General features: G+C 34.8%; 2 protein-coding genes across 2 annotated transcripts in view; both read left to right on the top strand.

Annotated features, from left to right (window-relative positions):
- LOC127434232 (myosin-IIIa-like) overlaps positions 1–15,074 on the top strand; it is a 160,368-nt gene extending 145,294 nt beyond the window's left edge. Inside the window, exons 33-37 of the mRNA XM_051686810.1 lie at positions 543–687; positions 6,219–6,310; positions 6,408–6,448; positions 12,229–12,414; positions 12,626–15,074. Of these exons, the coding sequence (XP_051542770.1) occupies positions 543–687; positions 6,219–6,310; positions 6,408–6,448; positions 12,229–12,414; positions 12,626–12,740 (579 nt within the window). The 3' untranslated portion in view covers positions 12,741–15,074. The remainder of the gene's footprint in view (positions 1–542; positions 688–6,218; positions 6,311–6,407; positions 6,449–12,228; positions 12,415–12,625) is intronic.
- Positions 15,075–15,998: 924 nt separating this feature from the next.
- The window catches only part of LOC127434244 (glutamate decarboxylase 2-like), a 33,616-nt gene continuing 24,581 nt past the window's right edge, over positions 15,999–25,033 (top strand). Inside the window, exons 1-7 of the mRNA XM_051686834.1 lie at positions 15,999–16,600; positions 16,908–16,970; positions 17,268–17,411; positions 17,885–18,118; positions 18,655–18,745; positions 19,427–19,539; positions 20,585–20,700. Of these exons, the coding sequence (XP_051542794.1) occupies positions 16,531–16,600; positions 16,908–16,970; positions 17,268–17,411; positions 17,885–18,118; positions 18,655–18,745; positions 19,427–19,539; positions 20,585–20,700 (831 nt within the window). The 5' untranslated portion in view covers positions 15,999–16,530. The remainder of the gene's footprint in view (positions 16,601–16,907; positions 16,971–17,267; positions 17,412–17,884; positions 18,119–18,654; positions 18,746–19,426; positions 19,540–20,584; positions 20,701–25,033) is intronic.

Raw genomic sequence — 25,033 nt, 5'->3', positions numbered from 1 at the left:
ACAAGTGATGTTTGAAGACTACAAAGAAAAATCTATGTAAATATCACTGACTTTTTATTTTGCCACATTTCCAATCAAGCTGCAATTTTACCAAATTATACAAAAAGTGTGAAAATATTATTTAATTTTGTGTATTTAGGATGCATAAAATGTTAGCTAAGATATTAGCCATAGCAAGACAAAAGAAACTGCCATTTTATTTCAAAAACATTAAAAACTGTATGTCTGTCAGCATAATTTCCAGCACAGAATTTTATTAAACACAATACAGAATTTGAGATGTGCCGGAATTACATCGTGATGAGAACTTTCATGACTTTCAGACCAAAATGACATAAATCTTCTGTGTACATGTACTTTACATGCACTGTTGGACATTGTAAGTAAAAAAATAAAATGTTTGAGAGTGTGAAAAATGTTTAAACAAGATTTTACAGTGCTAAAAATGCCCGAAGTTGAAGAAACAACCTTATAAATTCTACAGCCTTTGGTCTAAGAGTCAAATTCTCATAGTGACCAGCATTATTTCTTGTTTCTTTCAGGTAACCAAGGCCTCAGAGGAATACCTTACCCTGCAGAAGAAGCTTAATGAAATTATCCTCGCCCATCAGCTCAACCCCAGCAAGAATGGGATGTTTGTGAAAGGACAAGCCATTAATGGCTACATGGGGGGCTACCAGACTTCAGGTAAAACACAGATAAAACATAGTGATTATTTTGTCACGTCCAGTAATTTTAAAGACAACATGAAACAGCATTTTCAATGCATTTCATTTCCGTAATGTGACGGAATGTGTAATGTGTGAGTGAAACAGACTATGCAATGTAGAATAAAATAAGATGGGACTTGATTTTTTTTCATCAGGATTTGATTTAATTGCAACATGTTAGGCTTTGATAATATTGGTTAATATTGTTTGCCCCCCCTCAATAATAACTCAGTGTTTATATTTATAGTTTAATTCAGTAAAACATGTCACTTTGCTCATGTCTCAACACCCAAAAAAGTGGATGTTTCCGGTTATCTTAGTGTGCTTACTTGCAGAGAGAGTATTTTGCAGTTTGACCTACTTCAGGTGCTGAATAAGATAGAGAAAGCTCTGGCTTTATTAAAAACTCCAGCAGTATACCAGCAGGCTGTCGATTTTATCAGTGGCTAAAGTTTCCTTTCTTCTCGCGGTGACTAATCATATCAAAAATCAAATGTGCCAAAACAGGCAAATTGGGCTCAAGAAGATGTGTCATCAAAAATCCCCACAGCTGCACACATCTACTGTTCATTTGATTTTTTCAGATGATATGTCTAATTGCTTTGGGAGGATAAGCCCGAGAAGCAGCACAGAAGGTTTGACTGGTTTATTCTATTTCTGTTCCTGCAGATTCTGTGATTCCTGACAAGCACCTTGAGTCGAAATGAAACGGGATTGTTTGTCAGGAGAGATTATCATTTCTCTGTTTCGGTTAGAACGGTGTTGTATATGACAGATGTGCCCACATGATCTGTACAGTTACTCGTTGCATTCTCAGTATTGCCACAAGGGGCACCATAGCATGCATTAGTGTAATTTTCTTTTTTCCTCTATGGTCAGATTCTCTTTCAGATCAACTACTGTCATGACAGAGTAACAGTTTGCAGAGAATGTTGCTTAACAAGTTAGTCAAACTGTCGACACGTTTAAAACTAACTGTCTGAAAAATAACAAATCTGGTTCAGTGGCACAGACATTTGAAGGTAACTCTATCATCCCCTTGAGTGCTGAGGTATGTTACCATCACTGAAAACCAATAGACCCTATTCACATTTCCGGGTTTGCAGAGCAGAAGTAGAATCATAGTTGGGTAAGCGTGAATGGGAGACCACAACAAATGTAATTTTTGCTCACCTGTTTGCTCCAACAGCAAAAGAAAATATTAACAATTACATTTTCACTTTTCAAAGGAAGATAAAAATATAGAGTGCTGGATAACAGCAGTAAGAAGAGAGAAATAGGCTAAATTTTCTGTTACTCCTCAGCAGCTGTGTTAGAAGCCTCATCGCAGCTGTGGAAACTCGATTTTAAAAACTTACTCCAGGGTAATATAATACAAAGTTCAATGTTATAAATTTGAAATAATATAAAATTGGAAACATAATTTTTATTTTTTGCTACATTTACATTGTTAAATAAGGTGGAATAGCGTCATAGCACATCTGTGAAATGGCTCCATAATTCACATTAGTTTTCTGGTTGTTGACCAATAAGGTTATCCGATATAATAAAAAATAATATGTTTATTTGTAAAATTTGTAGGACTGTTATGTTTGTGCCCTTGTTGGTTTCATACTTTAAAAAAAAAAAAAAGTTATAGCTTTTATATATATATATATATATATATAAATATATAGTAAAAAATGCTGTAACTGTTTATATATATATATATATATATATATATATATATATATATATATCACACACACACACACACACACACACACACACACACACACTACCGTTAAAAAGTTTGTGGTCACTTGACTGAAATGTTTCTCATGATCTTAAAAATCTTTTGATCTGAAGGCATATGTTTAAATGTTTGAAATTAATTTGTAGACAAAAATATAATTGTGCCACCATATTAATCTATTTCATTATAAAACTAAAATCTAATAATAATAAAAAAATAATAATAATAAAAAAAAAAAAAAAACGATTTTGAAATGGATGACTTGGACCAAATAATAAAGAAAAGCAGCCAATAAGTGCACAACATAGATGGGAACTCCTTCAATACTGTTTAAAAAGCATCCCAGGGTGATACCTCAAGAAGTTGGTTGAGAAAATGTCAAGAGTACATGTCTGCAAATTCTAGGCAAAGGGTGACTACTTTGAAGATGCTAAAATATAACACAGTTTTGATTTATTTTGGATTTTGTTTAGTCACAACATAATTCCCATAGTTCCATTTCTATTATTCCATAGTTCTGATGACTTTACTATTATTCTAAAATGTGAATTTATTTATTTATTTATTTATTAAATAAAGAATGAGTAAGTGACCCTAAACTTTTGAACGGTAGTATATATATATATATATATATATATATATATATATATATATATATATATATATATATATATATATATATATACAGTATATACAGTATACTATATATTTCTTGACTTTAAAAATGTCAAGTGATGTTACTATCATTTACAAGTATTAAAATAATTTTCTTGATCCTTGAATAAATGAGAGCGTACACATATTAATCATTCATTCTCAAAAAAATAAATAAAAAATAATTTTTACTAAAATCATGAATTTTTGAGCCACAAATATCAAGACGTTTTTTTTTTTTTTCTGGGTTATTCCATTTGACCTGAATAAAGTGTGCCTTTTCAGTAAAATGTCAAAATATCTGATATTTAACCTCTTAAACCCGGAGCGGCGTTAGGGGGGTGCTGAACAAGATATATACTGTATATATGTATATATACACTATATATACTCTAATCTTTTTAAAGAATATAGCTGATCTGATCAATTCTAAAATACTGCTTTTAAATTTTCTGACAAATAAGAACTGTTCCATTTTCATAGTTTGCAAATTTGTGATCACAACAACAGTCACAATAAATAAGCATAACCTGCATCCATTGTTATTATTTCCACACAGAAATGTCCTTTGAATGCCAATCAAATTTCCATGTACACGAAAGGTCTTTAAATGCTAATCACATTGCATTCAAAGGTGCCCCAGCAATTACTGCAAGCATTAATATACGAGCTGCAAATTGGCTTTATTCCTCTGAGCAATCAAAAATTGCTGATGACCTTTTAAGAGACACATTCAATAAATATGACAAACTCTGCAGCCTGTGCCCGCTGGCCTTGGTGGACATTGATGGATTGGCTTCACACCGGACTTTTCTCCAGGATAAACAGTGCTTGTGTTAACAGATGCTATGAAAATAGAGCAAAGGTCATTTTTCAGAGTTTTAGCTCTTAATCTTAAGTAAAATTAATATTTGATAAGGATGTATCTGGCATCAAAAGGCAGGTACAGTAGATGGAACACAAATGCAATGCACAAGCTGTATGTTCCAAAACGTAGTCATCAAAAAATGAAAATTCTCTCACATTTACTCATCCTCATGCCATCCCAGATGTGTATGACTTTCTTCCGCAGAACACAAATGAAGATTTTTAGAAAACTATTTCAGCTCTTTTGGTCCATACAATGCAAGTGAATAAGAAAATCACATAAGTCAGCATAAAAGTAATCCTTAAGACTCCAGAGGTTAAACCAATGTCTTCAGAAGCGATATGACATATGTGGGTCAGAAACAGATCACTTTCACATTCTTTTTCTCGTGTTTTTGAGGATTCACATTCTTCATGCATATCACCCCCTACTGGGCAGGGAGAAGAATTTCTAGCAAAAAATTACTTAAATATTGATCTGTTTCTCACCCACACCTATCATATTGCTTCTGAAAATATGGATTAAAACACTGGAGTCAAATGGGTTACTTTTATTCTGCCTTTATGTACATTTTGGAGCGTAAACATTGTGGCACCCATTCGCTTGCATTGTATAGATCTACAGAGCTGAAATATTCTTGTAAAAATCTTCATTTGTGTTCTGCAGAAGAAAGAAAGTCATACACATCTGGACTGGCATGAGGGAAATGATGAGAGAATTTTCATTTTTGGGTGAACTATCCCTTTAACTCAAAAGGTCCTTAAAATGCAAGTGGATTGTGATCAGACATTTGAAGCTCCAAAAATCACAGACAGTCAGCATAAACATCATCCATACAACACCAGCTGTTAAATTAATGTCTTCTAAAGTGATGCGATCACTTTTGGTGTGAAATATTTCAATATTTAAGTAATTTTTATCTATAAATCATCACTTCCGGTCAGCAGCAGTATGCACATTCACGAGAGGGCTGAGTTCACGCAGTCTCTCCTGTGACGTATTTGCATTGGCATGTTACGGACATACTGTAATGTAAAAAAATTATTTAGGTTGAGACATCCAGTATAAGCACACAAACGCACCATTGTGAGTAAAGAAACAGATAAATACAGATCTAAACCAAAACCAATGAAGCTTTGGTACAGTGTTCCTCCTACTCATTTGTAAACAGCGCTGCTCTTCGAATGTCCGTCAGTTCACAAGTGTCTCATGTGCCAATGAGATTACGTCACACATGCATATCGCAGAATGGATTATAGTTAAAAAGTTCTTAAATATGTACCTTTTTCGCACTAAAAGTGAACGTGATGCTTTAGAAGACTTAAGTGATTTTTGGAGCTTCAAAAGTCAGATCACCATCCACTTGCATTTTAAGGACCTACTGAGCTGAGATAGGAGGCCATACACACCTGGAACATCATGAGGGTGAGTAAATGATGAGAGAATTTTCTTTTTTGGTTGAACTATCCCTTGTCTTTGTGTCTGATTTTTAAATCCTTTATTTATTTATTTTTTGCTACAAATCAAAGTTTGTGATGTTGTGATTCACCTCAGAGCTGGTTGGTTTGGTTCATGGCTTTGAACTCTTTTATGGAGGATTTTATGAAATCCCTCAAATAAATTCTTCCGAAACCAAGATGACTGAAAAGTGGGCGGACACTGTTGTGCTTTATTGGAATAATTGGTTAGTTGAGTCTCTTGTGCACTTCATGTAAGGTCACTGCAGAGTTGCTGCCTATGTAAAGCGTTTCAAATAATTCACTTAGAATGTACTGTAGTTATCAAAACATATTTTTTTCTAATTTTAATACTTACTGTATATGTGTCTGTGTCAGTCTGCATGGAATGGTGTGTGAGCAAGAGAGCATTTCTTATTGATTGTTAGTGGATAATTACAAATACTGAGGCCTCCGGGTATACTGCATGGTTTGTTTGATAAGAACAGAGGGGTCAAAGGTCAGCTGGATGTTTTGTGCTGATACCATTCAGAAATGTCTCCGTCTGTGTGTAGCAGCAGGGCTTCCCACCAGGGAATTATTTGTTATATTCACATTCACAGAGGGGACCTATGCACTACTAGACTTAGTAAAATATCTGGAAGGGTACATAAGTATTGGTCTTACAGGTCAAAAATCACTTTGATCCCATTTTAAAATGTAGCCTGGTTGGTATTTCTTGATGTTGTTGTTTTCTTTCTTTCTTTCTTTCTTTCCAGTTACTTTCAATTGTCTAATGAATTTTGACCCCACAGCCGAAACAAAGCATTTGCGGACGCCTCGCCTAACGCAACAACCAAAGACCCTCAACACCCCGGAGGACTCCACATACTACACACTCATTCATGTGAGTCAGTGACACACACTCATCAATGACACTGACTTTACCTGAGGATTATCTGAGCTTAGCTTTATGATCTTTTCTTACATTGGCTCTTTTTTAGAGGTCTGTCCAGGACGATAAAAGAAGACCAAGAAAACAAAGGTAAAACAATCAAATGGTAGATTCTACAAGAATGTGTATTCTCACTGGATGCTGTTTTGATAAAGAGACAAAGGCAATGTTCAGAGTGGAATACTACTGTACTGCTTAATGCATACTTCATAGTATGTGAAACAGTATGCAGAATGCAACTTTACATGTTTAACAAACTAGTATGCTACAGTGTTGTCACATAACCTTTTTGCATTGCATTTATTTAGTGAGTGGCATCCAGTTATCATCTCAGTAAGTTATGTTGCATTTTTAACACAATTTTGTGTAAAAATAAATAAATAAATAAATACAATCTAAGCCTTTGTCTTTAAATAGGATATTTGGGTGAATCTGATTAAAATGCCAAGAACATGTTCAGGTCATACCTTAGCTCAAAATCATAAGACAAAAAATACATAAATAAACAAATTTCTTCTCTTCCAAATCCATTTTAAAGAATTGTTTACTGAAAATGATAAACACTCTCTGTGTAGAGCGCTAGATGGCATAAGGAAGTGTAATCGCTCTTGAAATCATTATCGCCAAGAAGACTGCTGATGTCAAGATTTATAGTGGAAAAAGGAGTTATATTTTTGCTTGTTCTCAATCATAACCGATTAGATCGCTTCAGAAGAATTAAACCACTGGAGTCTTATGGATAACTTTTATGCTGCTTTTACTGTATATCCTTTTTGAAGCTTAAAAATGTGTTCACCATTCACTTGCATTGAATGGACAAACAGATATAACATATCTCCATTAAAAAATCTTGGTTTATGTTCCACCATACGAGTTTGAGACGACATATGGGTGAGTAAATGATGACAGAATGATCATTTATGGATGGACCATTCCTTTAAATTCAACAGTTTCTCTTTTTTAACAAAATGAAAAAAAGAATTTAAATATGTAAGATAAATGGATTTATATATATATATATATATATATAGATAGATAGATAGATAGATAGATAGATAGATAGATAGATATAGATATATGAGATGACCAATTATAATTATGTGAAGTAGAAAAAATGTCAGTCCTGTCTCTTGGCAACAATATTAATTGCTGCATGTGGTAATTGCATTTGAGACTAGTATCACACTATCTAGTGTGTCTTAATTATACTCACTGCTATGATATGTTGTCTCATGCCAGATTTAATATGCTGTAGGTAAAGCATAAATAATTAGGTCAGTCAATGAAAACTGAATTATGGACAATTCTCTGGGTAATCGTTTTAAATTAAGTGTAATGCTGATGCTAATAGCTTGAATGAATGAATGAACGTTACACTTATATAGCGCATTTATGACATTGCACTCAAAGTGCTTTTACATAGTGAACATAGTGAAGCTTGTATATTACGACTAGTTCCTGTAGCATTTGGCAGTGAAGTGTTTAGCCTGGTGTGATAGATCATCATGTGTGAGATATAGTGAGATGCTATTTTTGTATTTTTTGCAAAATTATTTTTGGCTGTTGTAGGATGTGCTTCAGTTTCCTGGTGAATTGTACACTAGAGGTGCAATAACAACAATTACTTTTATTCACTTTCACTCAAATCACGAGTCAAACAGCAGATTATCAGTTCATAAACACTTACTTTTCACCCTGTTCCTCACACAATGCTATCTTATGACATCTAAACACTTTTACTAAAGCACATGATTTGGGTAAGGCGATACCTTTTATTGTTTGCATTACAAAACCAACAAGCTTGTTTGAGCGTGATCAATTCACACTGTTGCTCAACTGATTAAGTGTTGCACTTGCATAGTAAATGTATGAGTCTTGAAGAGCATGCGAATCGACATGTGAGCCAAAAGTGTCATAGAATCACCACAAAATGACATTTGTCATCTAATATTTGCTCATCTGACACTATCTGTTAGGTTTAAGGTTTAGGGAGGGAGGTCGGTTTTGTTGATTTAAAACTAGAGCGTTGACCTGAAAAACCTCATCTGGGGACATTTCACCTTGAAAAGTGTAATGAATAACATAATGTCATTTTGCATATATATCGCCTCAATTACGTAATTTTCGTGAGTTCAGGCTGCCTGTTTCACTTGAAAGACGTCACATTATGTAAATGTTGCAAATGTCATTTCATATTAACATTAAGAGTGAAAAGGTCAACAGGACGAACATATTTCTGGTCCCGTTTTGTGATAGAGAAGAAGAGAATGGCAGTGAAAAGAAAGAAAAAGACAGAGATTGGATGCTGAGAGTCCTGGGGAAAAAGGGTGAGATCAGAACATGCTGGTAATGAAGATGTACCGCGGTTACAGTACAAATGTTCAGGTGTAGTAAGACAAAGCAGAGAGATGCAGCGGATCACTCTGTTTTTGTCAGGGCAGAGTATCTACCACAAAGGTGAATCTCATGAACTTTTTGTGAAATTTCACCCAAATGGAAAAAGGAAATGAAATTGTATTTTTCAAAAAGATAAGATGCAATGAGATGTTTTGCATTGTGACAGTTCAGACTTCCCCAAAATTCTCATTACTGAAATGCATACGGATTTTGTAATTTCCATTATTCTCAATGGTCATTATCTTTAGATTCCTATTGCGGTAATACAGTAAGTTTTTGCTCTATTACATGAAAAAAAAAAAAAAATAAAAATAAATAAATACAGAAAGTTTTGCTTTATTACATAACAAAAATACTGTAATGCAATGTTATTTTATTTAAGTGCGTAACTTTTGGTGTTAAAATATGTTCTCTTATCCCAGTTTATTATGAAGAGATAACTATAAGTAAGCTATCCTTAGGTAAATTTTCTCTAAAACTGTAGACATTAGCTGGGTTTCAGTCCACATATTTTTATGGGCATTTTGGGATATCGCATAAAAACTGCTGGATGGAAACACCAAGATGTGAATAAAATCTCCTAAATGCACATACAACACTTATATGCTCACTTGAGGTGGATACATTTTTATTCAATAAGAAAAAATGTGCATAAACTATGACGAAACACATTTACCGTATAAAGTCCAATTTAATTTATTAGGAAAACAAGATGTGCATCAAAAAAAGTCACGTGACTAAGTAACTTGTTCATAACTGGACTAACCAGCTGAACAATTATCATATCTGAAATGCTGTTCTGGTCATCCTGAAATAACCGTGTCTAGAAAATCGAAAAGGCTACATAGAGTTTGCAGATCAAATAAGACAAATACAAACTTGAACTGTGCTGAAGGGCAGGTGTATTGACACTTTTGAAAAATATATTATACATCAGCACATTCAAGACATAAGGATGGAGGAACGCACACACATAGAGCTGCCAGAACTGTGACATGATGTCACTCCCAGACATGAGGCAATGTTCTTTACAGTGTTTTGTCTGCTTGCTGCATGCAAGTATTTTAGTAATAAAAGAGTCACTGGCTGCTGTTTCTCAGGAAGTGACGATTTTGTTCTTTTGAACACATGGGATAGAAAGGCAGCTTTATTTGCACATTGTTTGTGTGATTTTATTTTTTTTTATGTTTTGTTTTTTGCATAAATGAGAGAGAGAGACACAGTGGGAGAGAGATAGGAAGTGCATGAGTAGGCCAGTGGGTCTGAGTGATATAATTGCATGAGAGATCTGGCTGACAGGCCGCAGGCTCTTGGGTTCATCGCTCTTATAGATCGCTGTTTTCATTACATAACTCTGCTGAGAAGCCCAGAGACAATGAGTAAAGTCCACTGAAAGAAAATTTCCATTTGAGTCCATCACTGGAGAAGAGCCTGTAGGCCGACGCTTACATCCTACAGAACAGCCATGAAATTCCCTCAACACTGCACAATGGCTCCCATCAATAGCAGTTTTCTATGTAAAAATACACATTAATTATTATCTGGAGCAATACATTCTGGCTAAAGGCAAGCAATTTTTGCAACAAAGAATTATAAATACAGCATTGTACATTGGTTAAAGGAATAGTTCAACCGAAAATAAAATGTTGTCATCATTTACTCACTCTCTTATTGTTCCAAACCTGCATGACATCATTACTTCTGAGGAACACAAAAGGAGATATTAGGCAGAATGTTCATGCTGCTCTTTTCCATTTGAAAAAAGTGTCAATAGTGTCAAGATCAAAAAGGACATAAAAGTTCATACTCTGAAGGTATATGGTACACCAAAATTTAAGTTGTTATTCACTGCAAATCTTGCACTCACACTTGCGATAAATTCAAAATATTCAAACATGCTGCACCGTGATTGGTTGAGCGACGTGAGAAAAACTCATTGCGCTTTTTAGAATCATGCTACTATACCTATATTTTTGTGAAATTATTATTACATGGTTCGTTGTACACTGTAAAAAATGTCTGTAATTTTAATGGTAAAAGACTGTAAAAATACTATAGTAAAAAAAAAAACGTTAATTGGTTAATGGGTATTTATCTTGAAATATATTCTTTTTAAATATATTTAAAAAGAAAATACATGTAATTTTACGGTAAAATGCTGTAAAAAAGTATCTTTTTTTTTAGATGTAAAAAGTATGATTTTCCTGTATGAATAACAGTAAAAAAACTATATTATGTTTAACAAGAGAGTACAATTTTATGGTAAATTATTGTTAAAATTGTTCCTAGAATTCCCTGTGTTACCCATCATATTTCATTATATTTTATGGGAATAGTTATGTTTCTTCTTATTTTTAATATCAGTTATGTACAGTGGGGTGTTCTGTGTTATATTTCATGTAGTTTAGTTAATGTTTATTGTATTATTTTAATTTCACATGTGTTACCCTGATGGTGTTTAGTGTTTGTGTGAGTGACTGAGCACTGTCTCTACATGTTTAATGGTCATTGCTCATGGAGGGGCCTCTATTGATGAACTTCATGTCGCCCTTCTGCAATTACCACGGTGATTAACAATACATTATAAAGTGAAAAGCAGATTTTTACAGTTTCAGAAGGTTAATGTATCAAGATTATCATTTAATAATATAAACGGTAATGCACCGTAAAATATTCAGGCATCAAAATTACATCTCGTAAAGCCTGAAACGTGGTAACTGTATTTTTCATGGTAAATCTCTGGCACCACAGCTGCCGGTAATTTACCGTAAATTTTACGGATTGTTTTTTTTTTACAGTGTACATTTCATGGCAGTTTCTTGGTGAAATTAACACTAGAGGTGCTACAACAATGACTTTTATTCTCTTTCACACAAATCACAAGTAAAATGGCAGATTATTAGCTCATAAACACTTACTTTTTACCCTGTTCCTCACACAATGCTATTTTATGACATTTAAACACTTTTATCATAGTGCATGATTTTAACGTTTGCATTACGTAACTAATTATATTTACAAGCTTGTTTCAATGTGATCAAATTGTGCGGTAGCTCAACTGATAGAGCGTTGCACTTGTGATGTAAAGGAGTGGGGTACGTTTCCTGTCGACACGTGAGCCTAAAGTGTCATAGAAGCACAACAAAATGACGTGGTTGATTCAGCAATTCAGTTTTTCATCTCGCATTTGCTTTTATGGTGCTACCTGTTTGGTTTAGGTTTAAGGTTTAGGGTTAAAATTCAATAGAGCATTAACCTTAAATACCTCACCTGTTTGGGGGAACATTTAACTCGCTTTTAGCGCCACAATGTGGAAATTTCACCTCAGAACTGCTGCGATACATGTAATGAACCACGTAATATTTTCCACAGTCTTGAGGTCAGGCTGGGTTTGGAACAACATGAGGTGAACTATTCCTTTAAGAATTGGTGTGAGAACCTCACAGTTATATCTGTTATCTTTTAATCACCAGCCCCAAAAAGCTTGACAATGATGACCCATACTACCAGGGTTTGTCAAGTAGGTCCTCAAGCTCTCTCCCCAGTGACCGACGGCGCTCAAGCAAACAAAGGGCTTCCATGGAGAGGAGGCGATCTTTGGAGAGACCACTGTCTGATGTCCCTAAATCTGAAATCCCTGTAGACCTAAATGAGGAGAGGTGAGAGACCATCAAACACTTGCATCAATCAGTCTGTGTTTAACAAATTACCTCACACTGCAATATATTGTATGGCAGCCACGATAAATGTGATCGGGTGCAAGATGCAGATATAAAGGTATTTTCCCATTCTCGCTGCACAATATCTGCTTGTCCTTGTGTCTTCATTTCCTTGTGATGTCACACTTTATCTACCCTTCTGTATCTGCAGACACTCGTTCTCTAGAATGCCCTCTACAGAGAGTCAAAGCGAAGACAACCCCTATGATTTCAGAAAGATACTGAGGAAGACCTCCCAGAGACGAAGACTTCTCACACAGCCCTAGACCTCTGGCCAGAGCCTCAGAATTATCCAGAGCTTTAGAACTTACATATTATACTAGACCTCGTTGGTGCCAGTTGTCTTTAAAGGGATAGTTCTCCCTAAAAATTCAAAATATTTACTCACCCTTATGTCACCCCAAACTTACATGACTTTCTTTCGTGGAACACAAAAATTTGATTTAAAAATAAAGTCTTCACAAGGTTTATATGCCATAATGTAAGTAAATAGTGACTGGTGTGTCAAGAAAAAAATTAATAAAATTAAACACCAGAAAACCACAGTAAATGTAATCGAAACGACTATGCACTATATTCTTCTTCTTCTGGTCTTTTGAGACAACATGATTACTTTGTGCGATGAACAGAAGAAAATTTATGTCATTATTGACTCTCAAATCAAATCATTAACAAAGTAAAACACTTAAATGAGGTATGGCAGCTACATAAATAACATCAAACCTCATTGTTTCTCATCACGTCTCATGACCAAGCATGCAATATGACGTCAGGATGTTTGGTACCAAGATGCACAAGCTAATGAGGTTTTATCAAGGTAGCTGTATTTGTATAATGCAAATATGGATTTGAGTAAAAATAAACCAGTAACACTTTACATTAATATTCCCTTTTTTAAGGGATTATAAAGGAGTTTATTAATTATTAATAACTCATTTACAAATGCAGTATAAATCATTTATATGCGGTTATAACAAAATTCATAAAAATAATGACTTACATGCAATACCTGCGAAATAGTGAGCCATTTAACCTGTTATTAATACTTAATAATGCTTATACAACATTAGTAACTTATGAAAATGCACCTTAATGTAAAGTGGACAAATATGAAGCATTTATTAAGGAGTTGCTAACATTAGAAACCTATGTACATAAAGGTAATTTATGCTGTGAATTTAGACCTGAAAATTGTTTTTTGCAGAGGACTTTAGATAACTAGGACTGGGTAAGTTAGGACAGTTTATTACATTTAATAATTTTACAATTATACAAATTGACAAAATTGACCATTTTAAAAACATTTTACAATTAATCTCTGTAATTTATACAAAAACAAAGTAGACTGTAGCACACTGATATAATCCCACTTTAAAATATCACTATTATAGTCTATTTTTGATACATTGTGCACAAATCATGAATTTGGGCATTTTATGTTTTTTAATCAAATAAGTATGAATTAGAGTGTTTATTACGCATTTATAGCATGTCAGTTAAAATGCTCACTATTTGGTAAATTTTGGATTAAAGTTGCCCTTTTATGTATGATGCTAAATCTGCATATAAATGATTTATAATGCATTTGTAAATGACTTAATAGTCATTAATTAACCCCTATATACACTCTTAACAAAGGGAACATCAATGTAAATTGTTAAAAATAAACATTTTAAAGACATTTTAAAAATTCACCTTTTGTATTCCACAGAAGTAATGAAGTCATTCTAGATTGGATTGAAATTATGGGAAATAAATGATGAACTAATGTTTTCCTTTAAGTAATATGCTAGGTTTACCATTTACCATCACTATTACATGTTGGTTTGTCTGAAGAACATTGGTATCATAAGGATATTACTTTGAATAAGTATACATGACTTATTGCTTTTTACCATTCAAAATCCAACACTTACTGAATAATCCAAGATTTACAGTTTTGCAACAACATGAGGGTGAGTAAATGATGACAACATTTTCATTACTGGGTGAACTATTCCTTTAAAAGGTGTTTCCATTTCTAGCTGACTTGATTTTTAACTCAGGTTGAGCATGTCTTCTGTAATGGATGCATTCTGAAAGTCATGTGATTAAAGTTTTGTCTTTAAAGACATTCATTGGAACTGACCTTTATATTTGCACCAATTAGTTATTCATATATATTTGAACTACTGGGTGTTTTAAATGTTCTGTATTGTCTGTACCATGAATGATCCCGCATGCTTTGATCTAGTAAGTCTCATTCTCATAAGTACCTTGCTGTCTGATTGATACATTAACACTGATACATTGAAGAAGCACCTTGTTACATTTAAACCGACATCATGTAGCATTGCACCTTTCAGTTGAGTCCATGGTTCTTACAGTTACTGTTGTAAATTACACATGTAGCAAATATATTACTTATAATTCATTACCTGGATAGTTACATGTTTACTTAAAATGTGTTACTTCAATGTAAATATCATTATCAATGTGTAATTTAACATATTATATAATAAATTGCATATAAATTGTACATAATTGCTGATGTTAAACTTTGAGTGCACTAAAGTTACTTCATGAAACTAATAATTGCTGAATTATTGTTTCAATTTTTCTCAAGGAAATACAGTTTATATTGCATCCTACTTTTGTCTCATTTATTCTTAGGTTGGTCTTGGGTGAAATAACAATTTGGTATTTCAGTTCTAGATTTCATGCTTCAGTGGCACCTTAAAATGAGAATATGGAAAATAGATTAGAACTATTAATTATATACATTAGAATATGGAACTCAGGGTCTGGTACCAACAATTCCTCACACATTGTCTGCAAGTTTATTTCACAGTATTCAAAATCTGTATATTTCTCTTTGTATTTTAATGTAATGCTCATTTTAAATTAGTTTATTGTATAATTAATTGTTCTTTTGACAAGATTGTGGACGCAACTCTTGGGTTTAAGTACAAATCTCGATTTAACACTTTCATTTTTTAACACCTGCTATTTCCTACATCCATAAACATGTTTTAGAGAAGTTGATTTCTGCTTTATTTAGGATCTTGGTTTAGTATAATAAACCTTTAAATAGCAGAAATATATGAGGCGTGAGGTCACCCCGCACAAAGCAATGAGCCGGAGAATAAATACATGTATAGAAGGAATTGTAGGCTTTGTATTTATTCTGGGTTTTCCTATTCGGGTTTTAAAATCTGTGTCTCCACGGGAGGAATTTCCTCATTAATGAGTGGTTTAATGAGAAAAAGAGGGCATGGATATGGACAACAGATCTGAATGTCATGGTCCATGAAGCAGCCCGCCTGGCCTCATGCTCTCCTACTGATGATAAAGTCTGCTCACTGCTAGAGTAAAGCAATTACGAGAATCTTAAAAGAAAGAAAGAAAGAAAAGTGGTTGTGCCTTTGGTACAATTGCAGGTTGTGAGACAGGAGGGGCATAAAGTGTGTGAAGTCACGATTTACGACGTAAAATAGTTCGTCATGACCTGAATCACGTCGGAATTTCACTGGTGACGTGAAGCGGCTAATCACGCCACACGAAGCTTTTATTACCACTATTGCCGTATTTTTTTTTTTTTTTTTTTTTTTAAGGCTTTTTAATGGATTGCTAAAAGAGAATTTTTAAAAATGTTCTACGCACCCCCAACTTGCATTTGCAGCAGAGTTATGTGACAGAGAATGAGAGCCATTGGATGCCTGCGTTTCCATCAGTGCCAGTGTTTCTCAATGAGGTCAGTGACAGACTCCGACTGCTCCAAATCATTGCGCGCACAGCGCACCAACTGCATATAGACACTCCGTCTCTGCTGTTCTCTTTCTGCGGACTCTAAAAATCTTTAATGAACATCTTATTGAAAAAGTCACCCGATTTGAAGCGTCTGGACCCGTGTGATTGTAAATACATCATTATTACATTATTGCGCAATTGGATTCTCGGGCGAACAGGACAGGATTCAGCACCACGGCTGCGGACAGCTCCCGTTCCCACTTGACGCGCGTCTGGATGGCCGCTGCTCGCCTCGCACTGTCGCTGCTCTGATCCGCTCTGTTCGCGATGGCTTCACACGGGTTTTGGTTTATGGGTGAAAACGCCGCTGGAAGCCCCAGCCAAAGTCCCACCACCCGTAAGTTATTATATATATAAAAAAAAAAAAAAAAAAAAAACACATATACGTGTTCTGTTTTTAATACTTCTTTGACTGTGACAGATCCGAGACAAAGAAATGCGACAATTATTGTGTGGTTTGGATGAATGTGTTCGCTCAAGGTTAAGTTTAAGCCTTCAAATGTCATGTGTGTCGAATGACAATAAACATCAGCCATATTTTTAAAGCCAATGCCATGCCAGGGATTATTTATCTCCTTAATGGAAGTTTTATGAAGGATCGAGCAGTTTATGGTGTTAAAATCACACACACTTGATCATTTCAGCCAGAGCTTGGTGTCAGGCGGCGGCCCAGAAATTCACCGGAGGCATCGGCTCCAAATTATATGGTACGTTTATTTTTATCATGCGCTCTAAATGTACGATTTTTATTTGTGTCTCTCCTACATTAAAATCTAACATTGTCCTAATTTGCTTCAGAACCTTACACAAAGGTCGATTTCAGTATTAAATGGTTCTTTGGGTGGATATTGTTCAATATTTAACAATGAATTTCATTTAGTAACCTATAAGGAATGTACACCCTGAAAAGTCTGAAACTAATTAGGTGCGATTTATTGTCTCATACAGGGTTTAGAGGTGTGCTATTCGACTTTAATATTACATTGATTGATTTCTTTCTGAAGCTTTTTTAAACGTCGGAGAGGCTGAGAAAGCAGCTCAAGCCCCAATTAAAGCCGAAGATGAGTCTACAGCGGAGAGCTGCGGCTGTAATAAACCCTGTAACTGCCCCAAAACCAGCCTGTGCTTCTCTGATCTCTATTCAACAGGTAAATCACCACATATCACATCACTAGATCAACGTTTTGTAATTAAAAAAAGGCAAAATTATCTTGATGTGTTAATTAGTTATTACGAAGAAAAAAACAAAACACTATTCGTTTCATTCAGGATGGGGTTTTCTCGTAAAAATGCAGCCAATTTGTGTGTGTGTGTGTGTGTGTGTATATACATATATATATATATATTAATGGTTATCCATTTTATAATATTGCACGTCGTCAGTTTAAACCCCCCGGAATAGTGGCATTTTATACAATAATATATATTATTGTATAAAATCTTGTAAATTCTCAATTTAAGGCATCAGAATGAAAAACCTCTATCTTTTTAAATTTTGGAGAAGTTGTCCTTCGTTTTCTCAAGGTTAAATGAAGCTATTTCTCCCTTGGTCTTTGCAATAAAAACAATTATTTATTATTGTAATGTAATATATCTAATATTACCTATTGTTATTTTACAGATCTTTTACCTGCATTGAACGGGGACGCAAAGACTATGAATTTTCTGCAGGAGGTTGTGGATATATTGCTGGCTTATATAGTGGAATCTTTTGACCGGTCAACGAAAGTGATTGATTTTCACTATCCAAATGAATTGCTTCAAAGGAATAATTGGGAGCTTTCGGACGAACCCGAGACTTTAGACGATATTCTGATCAGCTGTCGCGCTACACTAAAATATGCCATAAAAACCGGTAAGTGTGTGTTAGAATTGAAATATGATAAAAAAAAAATAAAAAAAAAGAAAAAAAAAAAAAAACATTCGTGGATGTGCTTCCTATGGAGTCCATCTTCTATTTTTATATGTAGCCTTTTATTTAGATTATTGTTGACATCATATTTTGATACATATTATTTTATGTAAGCCCAACGCTCCTTCACACGTATCAATCCAAATGTGTTTGTGCTTTAATGTGTCAGATCATGACATGATTTAATGAATGACGCTTTTATTTTCTCTGGTGGCATTTCAACGGGAAACATTATTTTGAGAATTGATATGTCGATTAAAAAAGCAGTACTTTCGTTTTGGGAATCATTATAAATGTTCTGTAAGCATCAGAGCGTATTGATTGATTGCAGCAGTCTGCGGCTCCAATCTAAAGTGTTTTACATCAAGCAGCAAGTGTCTATTAATAGTGAACCATTAGTGGGCGCATAAATATCTTTCCACATTAAATTAATTACATACACCCCCCCCCCCCCCCCCAATCTTTGTGTCTATCTTTAGCACACCCTAGGTATTTCAATCAGCTCTCCACTGGATTAGACATGGTTGGCCTAGCGGCAGATTGGCTGACGTCCACTGCCAACACCAATATGTGAGTGTGATGGTCTCTTTACATGAAAACACAAAGCAAGTTGGGATTCTTTTTTTTTTTTTTTTTTTTTTTTTTTCTTCATGAGCATTATTTTGGCCTGGTCTTTGAGATAGGCTTTACATAACAGATATCAGTTGAAAGGAATAAAATGAAAGGCATTGATGATTTCAGTCCATGCAGCACTGATATAAACACTCACCTTGTGCTCAGATCCATTCACATGGAGAAAATGAGAAGGGATTGCAAATTAGCTTTGAGTCTGACTAATAAGGAAATTAATTTTATGTTCAGATGTGCATTTTTCGACGTATTTTTAAAGCATAATAATAATATTGTAATAATATTGTAACAACAATGTTATAATATTGTAACAACAATGTAACATATTTAAAAAAAGACTAATGAAGATTAATTGTATTCAGAACTGCTTTCACATAGTTGAAGCCATGTTTTCTAAAATAAAATTTGTTGAATATTTGAAACTTTCTATTTTGTACAAAGTGTTTAAATTATGTCATCTCTGCCATTATTTTGCACTGGCAATGACACGCAGTTGTAAAATCTGCAAATTGTTGCAATATACCCTCAAACATCAGTTGCGAAAAAGGGTGTCAGCATGCTTGGTTGTCGTGACTGTTTTCTTGCTTGTGTAACTGGCTCATGTGATCTGCATGCAAACAGGTTCACCTATGAGGTGGCGCCAGTCTTCGTGCTGTTGGAATACGTCACGCTGAAGAAGATGAGAGAGATCATTGGCTGGCAGGATGGCCGTGGTGATGGAATATTCTCACCGGGTAAGCAGCTGTCAATCTAAACGACCTGTCTTATTCTGCAGTATGAGTCTTATTGCTGAAGTGTAAGCACATGAATAGGCTAAAAGTCATAGTTTGTCAGGAAAGATTACTTAGTCTTGGATGCCTCGATTACTCTTTGAATTCAATTTCAAATGAAGACAACAGGCTCTGAGATGTGGAGAAAAACTTAGTTATTTCGGTTATCAAATTATTTTAAGCTTGATCATAATCATCTGGAACTCTTAAGTCAAGTTAAGATAAAATGATTGCATCCTAAACTGATGCAAAGAACGCTGCTTTCAGTGTGGTTCCATATTCAATTCATGAGCAGTGGCAGTCCTGACTCAAGTATATTGTACTAATGTTTACTATTAAAGAAAATATAAACACGAGTTGGATTTTATTTTGTGATTTTACTAACTTGGCCTATACTGGCTTATGGAAGAAAGTTGGAATTTGAGTAGTATTTGCCACACCCCCCACATGATGTTGAATTGGAAATACAGGAAGAAGAACATAACTGAAATTCAAAAATATTCCATACAGTCAAAAAACAGAGCAATTTCATTAGTCCAACACAACAGAATAGGAAAGAAAAGACAACTTTATAGGCATTCTGTTTAAGCTTTCCATCTTCTCAGCCTGCCTCGTTGTTTGGCTCCATTAAAAAAAAACTTTGGGGTAAATTAGAGCATACTGGGAAATGAAGTGTTTTTCAGCCATGGTCCCTGACATGAATTTACCTTTGTTAAATAATATAGGCCTGTTTAAATTAAATACACGTTTCTGTAGGTGACATTTTAAACACTGATTATCAATAATATCTAATGTTTTGTGAAATGAACCCTGCTGACATTGACATTTTAATTTATGTACCACTGTTTTCTGCCCTCCATGTAAAACCTTTAGAATGGATAAAATACAGAAAGAGTGTAAAAACTGTCAGGTTATGTGGAGTATTAGAGCAGGTGTAAATTACACTGAGGATTGGCCATCAAGCTTCACCTGAGTGACTGAATGGAAGGACTGCTGTATGTTTCTGTAGGTGGTGCCATTTCCAACATGTATGCCATGTTACTGGCTCGCTATAAGATGTTTCCAGAGGTGAAGGAGAAAGGAATGTCATCTGTTCCAAGACTGGTCGCCTTCACATCTGAGCATGTATGGCAATTTTTATCTCTCTTTAATCTGCCTTATATATTAAATAAATATAATTATTATTAAAATTTAAAAAAATAAATAAATAAATAAATTTGGGCAAGTGGTGGCTCAGCGGTTAAGGCTCTGGGTTACTGATCAGAAGGTCAGGGGTTCAAGCCCCAGCACCACCAAGATGCCACTGTTGGGCCCTTGAGCAAGGCCTTTGACCCTATCTGCTCCAGGGGTGCCATATCATGGCTGAACCTGCACTCTGACCCCAGCTTAGCTGGGATATGTGAAAAAAAGAATTTCACTGTATATGTGCAAATGTGTGATAAATAAATATAATTATTATCCGATTCCATTTTTGAAGATTAATTAGCAACAACTGAACAATTGAAAATAACTGAATGTTGAACTATTTTTCAATTCTAATTAAAAGCATTTTAGGATGCACATGAGTAATTCACACAATGTTATTGCATGCCTTTATTAATGAGGCTGAATATGTTGAATAGTATTTCATATTAGATTTTCGGACATAAAATAGCTATTATAACAAAAAAGTCAAATAAATAAATAATACATTGGGAAATCTTGCCATATGACAACTAGTTACCACAATGGAACATGTCCCAAAAGTATATATATATATATATATATATATATATATATATATATATATATATATATATATATATATATATATTATTTATTTATTTATTTATTTTTTAATTAGGCTAGTGATTTCTCCTTGAGTTAAATGAATATTTTTTATTCATTAATTAATGGATGTATTTATATACTTGGATCTCCTAGAAACTTAAATTGAGTCAATAATTATCATCCGTTCTTCAACATTGATGAATATTTCAACTGCCATTAAAGCCTAGCTCATCCTCACTGTTGTCAGTTAGAGCCCTTTCCATAAAATATTGCCATGTTCATTGTTGTCTCAAAAGACAATATATATATATATATATATAGAGAGAGAGAGAGAGAGAGAGAGAGAGAGAGAGTTGTGCTCAAAAGTTTGCATACCCTTGGAGAATTGGTAATACAGTATATGTACCATTTTTGAAGAAAACACGAGTGAGCAGGCAAAACACATTTCTTTTATTTCTTATGGGATTCATATTCAACTGTAGGTTATAATAGAATGGCACAATCATAAAACAAAACATGGCAACAAAGAAAAAAATTTACTGTGTATTGCCCCCTTTAGCATCAATGACAGTCTTTTGTAATAGTTGTCTATTTGTCTGCTTCACAGTGGGGATGGTATTCTTTTCACTAAAGGCCTTGTTGACACCTCTCCAAACATAGCGCTTACGGTAGTGACCATAAAGCTCTATTTTGGTCTCGTCACTCCAAATTATAGTGTGCCAGAAGCTGCGAGGCGTGTCAAGGTGTTGTCAGGCATATTGTAACCAGGCTTTTTTGTGGCATCGGTGCAGTAAAGGCTTCTTTCTGGCAACTCGACCATGCAGCTCATTTTTGTCATATTGTGCTCCTTGAAACAATCACAACCATAAGCGCTATGTTTGGAGAGGTGTCAACAAGGCCTATAGTGAAAAGAATACCATCCCCACTGTGAAGTATGGTGGTGGCTCACTGATGTTTTGTGGGTGTGTGAGCTCTAAAGGCACGGGGAATCTTGTGAAAATTGATGGCAAGATGAATGCAGCATGTTATCAGAAAATACTGGCAGACAATTTGCATTCTTCTGCACGAAAGCTGCGCATGGGACGCTCTTGAACATTCCAGCACAATTATGACCCTAAGCACAAGGCCAAGTTGACCCTCCACTGGTTACAGCAGAAAAAGGTGAAGGTTCTGGAGTGGCCATCACAGTCTCCTGACCTTAATATCATTGAGCCACTCTGGGGAGATCTCAAACGTGTGGTTCATTCAAGACGACCAAAGACTTTGCATGACCTGGAGGCATTTTGCCAAGACGAATGGGGAGCTATGCCACCTGCAAGAATTTGGGGCCTCATAGACAACTATTACAAAAGACTGCATGCTGTCATTGATGCTAAAGGGGGTAATACACAGTATTAAGAACTAAGGGTATGCAGACTTTTGAACAGAGGTCATTTAATTTTTTTCTTTGTTGCTATGTTTTGTTTTATGATTGTGCCATTCTACAGTTGAATATGAATCCCATAAGAAATAAAAGAAATGTGTTTTGCCTGCTCACTCATGTTTTCTTTAAAAATGGTACATATATTACCAATTCTCCAAGGGTATGCAAACTTTTGAGCACAACTGTGCATATATATATATATATATATATATATATATATATATATATATATATACAGGTGCATCTCAATAAATTAGAATGTCATGGAAAAGTTCATTTATTTCAGTAATTCAACTCAAATTGTGAAACTCGTGTATTAAATAAATTCAATGCACACAGACTGAAGTAGTTTAAGTCTTTGGTTCTTTTAATTATGATGATTTTGGCTCACATTTAACAAAAACCCACCAATTCACTATCTCAAAAAATTAGAATATGGTGACATGCCAATCAGATAATTAACTCAAAACACCTGCAAAGGTTTCCTGAGCCTTCAAAATGGTCTCTCAGTTTGGTTCACTAGGCTACACAATCTGCTGATCTGACAGTTGTCCAGAAGACAATCATTGACATCCTTCACAAGGAGGGTAAGCCACAAACATTCATCGCCAAAGAAGCTGGCTGTTCACAGAGTGCTGTATCCAAGCATGTTAAAAGAAAGTTGAGTGGAAGGGAAAAGTGTGGAAGAAAAAGATGCACAACCAACCGAGAGAACCGCAGCCTTATGAGGATTGTCAAGCAAAATCGATTCAAGAATTTGGGTGAACTTCACAAGGAATGGACTGAGGCTGGGGTCAAGGCATCATGAGCCACCACACACAGACGTGTCAAGGAATTTGGCTACAGTTGTCGTATTCCTCTTGTTAAGCCACTCCTGAACCACAGACAACGTCAGAGGCGTCTTACCTGGGCTAAGGAGAAGAAGAACTGGACTGTTGCCCAGTGGTCCAAAGTCCTCTTTTTCAGATGAGAGCAAGTTTTGTATTTCATTTGGAAACCAAGGTCCTAGAGTCTGGAGGAAGGGTGGAGAAGCTCATAACCCAAGTTGCTTGAAGTCCAGGGTTAAGTTTCCACAGTCTGTGATGATTTGGGGTGCAATGTCATCTGCTGGTGTTGGTCCATTGTGTTTTTTGAAACCAAAAGTCACTGCACCCGTTTACCAAGAAATTTTGGAACACTTCATGCTTCCTTCTGCTGACCAGCTTTTTAAAGATGCTGATTTCATTTTCCAGCAGGATTTGGCACCTGCCCACACTGCCAAGAGCACCAAAAGTTGGTTAAATGACCATGGTGTTGGTGTGCTTGACTGGCCAGCAAACTCACAAGACCTGAACCCCATAGAGAATCTATGGGGTATTGTCAAGAGGAAAATGAGAAACAAGAGACCAAAAAATGCAGATGAGCTGAAGGCCACTGTCAAAGAAACCTGGGCTTCCATACCACCTCAGCAGTGCCACAAACTGATCACCTCCATGCCATGCCGAATTGAGGCAGTAATTAAAGCAAAAGGAGCCCCTACCAAGTATTGAGTACATATACAGTAAATGAACATACTTTCCAGAAGGCCAACAATTCACTAAAAATGTTTTTTTATTGGTCTTATGATGTATTCAAATTTTTTGAGATAGTGAATTGGTGGGTTTTTGTTAAATGTGAGCCAAAATCATCACAATTAAAAGAACCAAAGACTTAAACTACTTCAGTCTGTGTGCACTGAATTTATTTAATACACGAGTTTCACAATTTGAGTTGAATTACTGAAATAAATGAACTTTTCCACGACATTCTAATTTATTGAGATGCACCTGTATATATATATATATATATATATATATATATATATATATATATATATATATATATATATATATATATATATATGTGTGTGTGTGTGTGTGTATGTATATAATTTCCCACTATCTAAAAAAAATTCCAAATGAGAAAATGCATCAGTGAAATTCCATTGTGGTTACAAAGATGCCATATGGCAACATTCAAATTTTTAGAATGTTCTATTACACTGTTAAAAATGAAGAAATATTTATTTATTTAATATATAGTGGCCCCAAAACATATTTGGACACTTTAGCCAAACTTTAAGATGTCTGATTACAAAATATTAGTGCATGTGGCATCTCAAACAAATGATGCTAGAGCTTTTATCAAAACTAACATTTCTGTGCAACTTCTGTAATGACTTTTAAACAACTGGAGTAAAGGTATTGTTATATCATTTCAAACCTAAAAAAAACTTTCATTAAAAAA

Source organism: Myxocyprinus asiaticus, chromosome 44, assembly GCF_019703515.2.
Source record: "Myxocyprinus asiaticus isolate MX2 ecotype Aquarium Trade chromosome 44, UBuf_Myxa_2, whole genome shotgun sequence".
In the NCBI taxonomy this organism is placed as follows: domain Eukaryota; kingdom Metazoa; phylum Chordata; class Actinopteri; order Cypriniformes; family Catostomidae; genus Myxocyprinus; species Myxocyprinus asiaticus.
This window is presented reverse-complemented; position numbering and strand designations above follow the sequence as displayed.